The sequence below is a fragment of the Malurus melanocephalus genome, unplaced genomic scaffold (genome assembly GCF_030028575.1).
Source record: "Malurus melanocephalus ecotype Western Australia unplaced genomic scaffold, MMel_1.1 scaffold_1810, whole genome shotgun sequence".
NCBI lineage: Eukaryota > Metazoa > Chordata > Aves > Passeriformes > Maluridae > Malurus > Malurus melanocephalus.
The window spans coordinates 9,914-12,499 of record NW_026625042.1 but is presented as its reverse complement, the minus strand read 5'-3'; the positions used below and the strand labels follow the sequence as shown (position 1 = coordinate 12,499).

Below are 2,586 nucleotides of genomic sequence, written 5' to 3'. Positions count from 1 at the left end.
CACCAGCTGTCCCACAACCCAGCACAAAGATGCTCCAGTGATGATCACGGGGCCGATATGGGGGTGACGGGGGGGTCCCCAAGSAGCCACAACAGGGCACCGCGACCCCCCTTATCCCCCTCCCACCCCCGCTCCGGTGCCGTCAGCCAAAGTAGGGATTGTCGTGCTGGAAATTGTAGTCGGGACAGACCTTCTGCACCAGCTTGTAGTCGATGCTGAGGAAGGAGATGAAGATGCAGATGACCTTGAAGGGTTTGGCGCACAGCCAGGCGGCGTGGCTCTGCGTGTGCTCCGTGAAGCACACCTTGGACGGGTCGTACAGGCACGGCTTGTTCTTCCTCGCCCGGTTCGTCTTCTCGTACTCCACGTGGCAATTGAGCGCCTTGGCCGGGCGACCCTCGGGCAGGGTGCTTTGCTGGGGAGGGGGCGGCGGCCTCGGCAGCGCCGGGGGTCCAGGCATCAGCACCTCAAAACCCACCGCTTTGGAGGGGGGCACGATGCTGACCGAGACGTTGCCCAGGCTGGAGGAGTTGTGTCGGAAATAAACGCTGAAGGTGCCGTTGATGTGGTCGACGATCTTGCCCGTCACCAGGAGGCTGAATTTGAGCGTCTTGATGTTGAAGTAGAAGTCGCCCCAGCCGAAAATCTTCTTGGTGCGGCTCGATTTGAGGGTGGGCTTGCGGTGGGCGCGGGGGCTCAGCAGCTCCCCGGCCGTCTGGTTTTTCTGCCAGTCCCAGGGGCTCCGTCCGGTGCCCGCGCCCCGAGGGGGCTCTGCCGGGATCAGCCGCCCGGGRTCGAGCGCTGGTGGCTTCAGGGTGCCGTAGGGGACGTCCTTGAGGAGGCCGGAGGTGCCCATCTCCAGGTAGCCCAAGGTCTTGGCGATGTGACCCCCGGCACACACCGTCTGGGGGAGAGAGGGGGAGACTGCAGCAGCTGTGYCCGTGCCCTTCCTCATCCTCGGCCTGCACCCTCCTCATCCTCGGCCTGCACCCTCCTCATCCTCGGCCTGCACCCTCCTCATACTCTCGCCTGAGCCCTCTTCATCCTCCCGCCTGCACCCTCTTCATCCTCCCGCCTGCACCCTCCTCATCCTCCTATTTGTGCCCTCCTCATCCCCCCACCTGCTCCCTCTTCATCCCTTTGCCTGCACCCTCCTCATCCTCCTGCCTGCTCCCTCTTCATCCCTCTGCCTGCACCCTTCTCATCCTCCTATTTGTGCCCTCCTCATCCTCCCGCCTGCACCCTTCTCATCCTCCTACCCACAGCCCCCTCCTCATCCTCCTGCCTGCACCAGCTGGTTTGGGACCACAGCCACCCCTTCCCGAGGTTCCCCTGGTCACCCGAGTGGACACCAGCGAGCAGAGCCAGATGCCACCCCTAGCCTGGGACCCCAACTCTGACGCGTCCCCTGTCCCTCATCCCCCGTGCCCCCCGTGCCCCCATCCCTCATCCCACTGCTCCCGAGGTGCCCGCTGTGCCCTCCTGCCCTGCCAGCTGCTCCGGCAGCCCCGGCCTCGTCAATCACTGTCGCCCTGAGCTGGCAGGTGCTTGGCTGCTCCGGCAGTTTCTGCTCTGGATGACCTGCATCCCGWGGGGAGCGCGGGAGGGGGGAGTGAGGAGGGGATGGTGAGCAGAGGCACCAGCTGGAGGGGTTGGGGGGAGCGTGCGGGGCTGTGCTCCCGTGGGAAATCGAGGCAGACCCGGGGAATGGCTCCTGTCATCGCTGGGGGGCTCATCCTGGTGTCCTCCACCCTACAGAACGGCTTCATGCCGTCTGATCCATCCCCGGGATCCCCCCGATGTGTGCTGGACTGAACCCCTAAATCTACTCCAGTTGTAGAGAGAAACGCTGTGCTGGGYGTGCAGCCCCCCATGGCCGCGGGGAAGGGATTTTGGGGATTTTTCAGCCAAATGGGGAGGGTCAGGGTGTGCAGAGCAGAGCTGCAGCTCAACATCCATCGCTGCACCCCCCAGGCCCGGCCAGCCCCCCGCTCCCCCCGGCTCTCGCCGAGCACGACTGCTGCCTTCGCCCTTATCTATATTTCAACGCAGCTTCAAAGCCGGGCGCCTTCGCCAGCCGGAGAGGGAGGGGGGCAGGACCGGGATGGTGAGATAACGAGGGGAGGGGGAGAAGGGAACCCCCCCCAGCTGGGAGAGCTGCGGTTTTGGCAGGGGAGTGGTGTCTGTGCCCCAGCTCTGCTCCACCCCGCCCTGGAACCCYTCACACCCCACTGAGGGGCCGGTGAGACCCCTCAGCTGGAGCCCCCCAAATTCTCCTGCACCCGGGGTGAGGGGCTGCAGCCCACGGGGAACGCTCCCAGCAGCACATACTGCCGAGCCCCCACCACCGGGAAGGATTTCTGGAGGTTTCTGAGCTCTGCGCTGGATTTCCATCTCAGCCAGGGCTGGCAGCCAAGGCCGGTCCCCAGCAGTGCCGCAGGTGCCCGCAGCCTCCTCCCCTGCCTCAGTTTCCCTTTGCAATCCCCCCCCTCTCCGTGATCCCGTGCCGGSGTGAGGGGGGTGTGATGGGATCGGGTTGGGACAATGGGATGTGACATTGCTGGAGGTGGCAGGGAAGGGACAGGG

General features: G+C 65.1%; 1 protein-coding gene across 1 annotated transcript; it reads right to left on the bottom strand.

Moving 5' to 3' along the window:
• Nucleotides 1–84: 84 nt before the first annotated feature.
• LOC130587364 (neurexophilin-4-like) lies at nucleotides 85–955 on the bottom strand. Its single transcript, XM_057388338.1, has one exon. It carries the CDS (start codon nucleotides 953–955, stop codon nucleotides 143–145), a length of 813 nt encoding a protein of 270 aa, XP_057244321.1. The 3' UTR covers nucleotides 85–142.
• Between the last annotated feature and the right edge of the window lie 1,631 nt (nucleotides 956–2,586).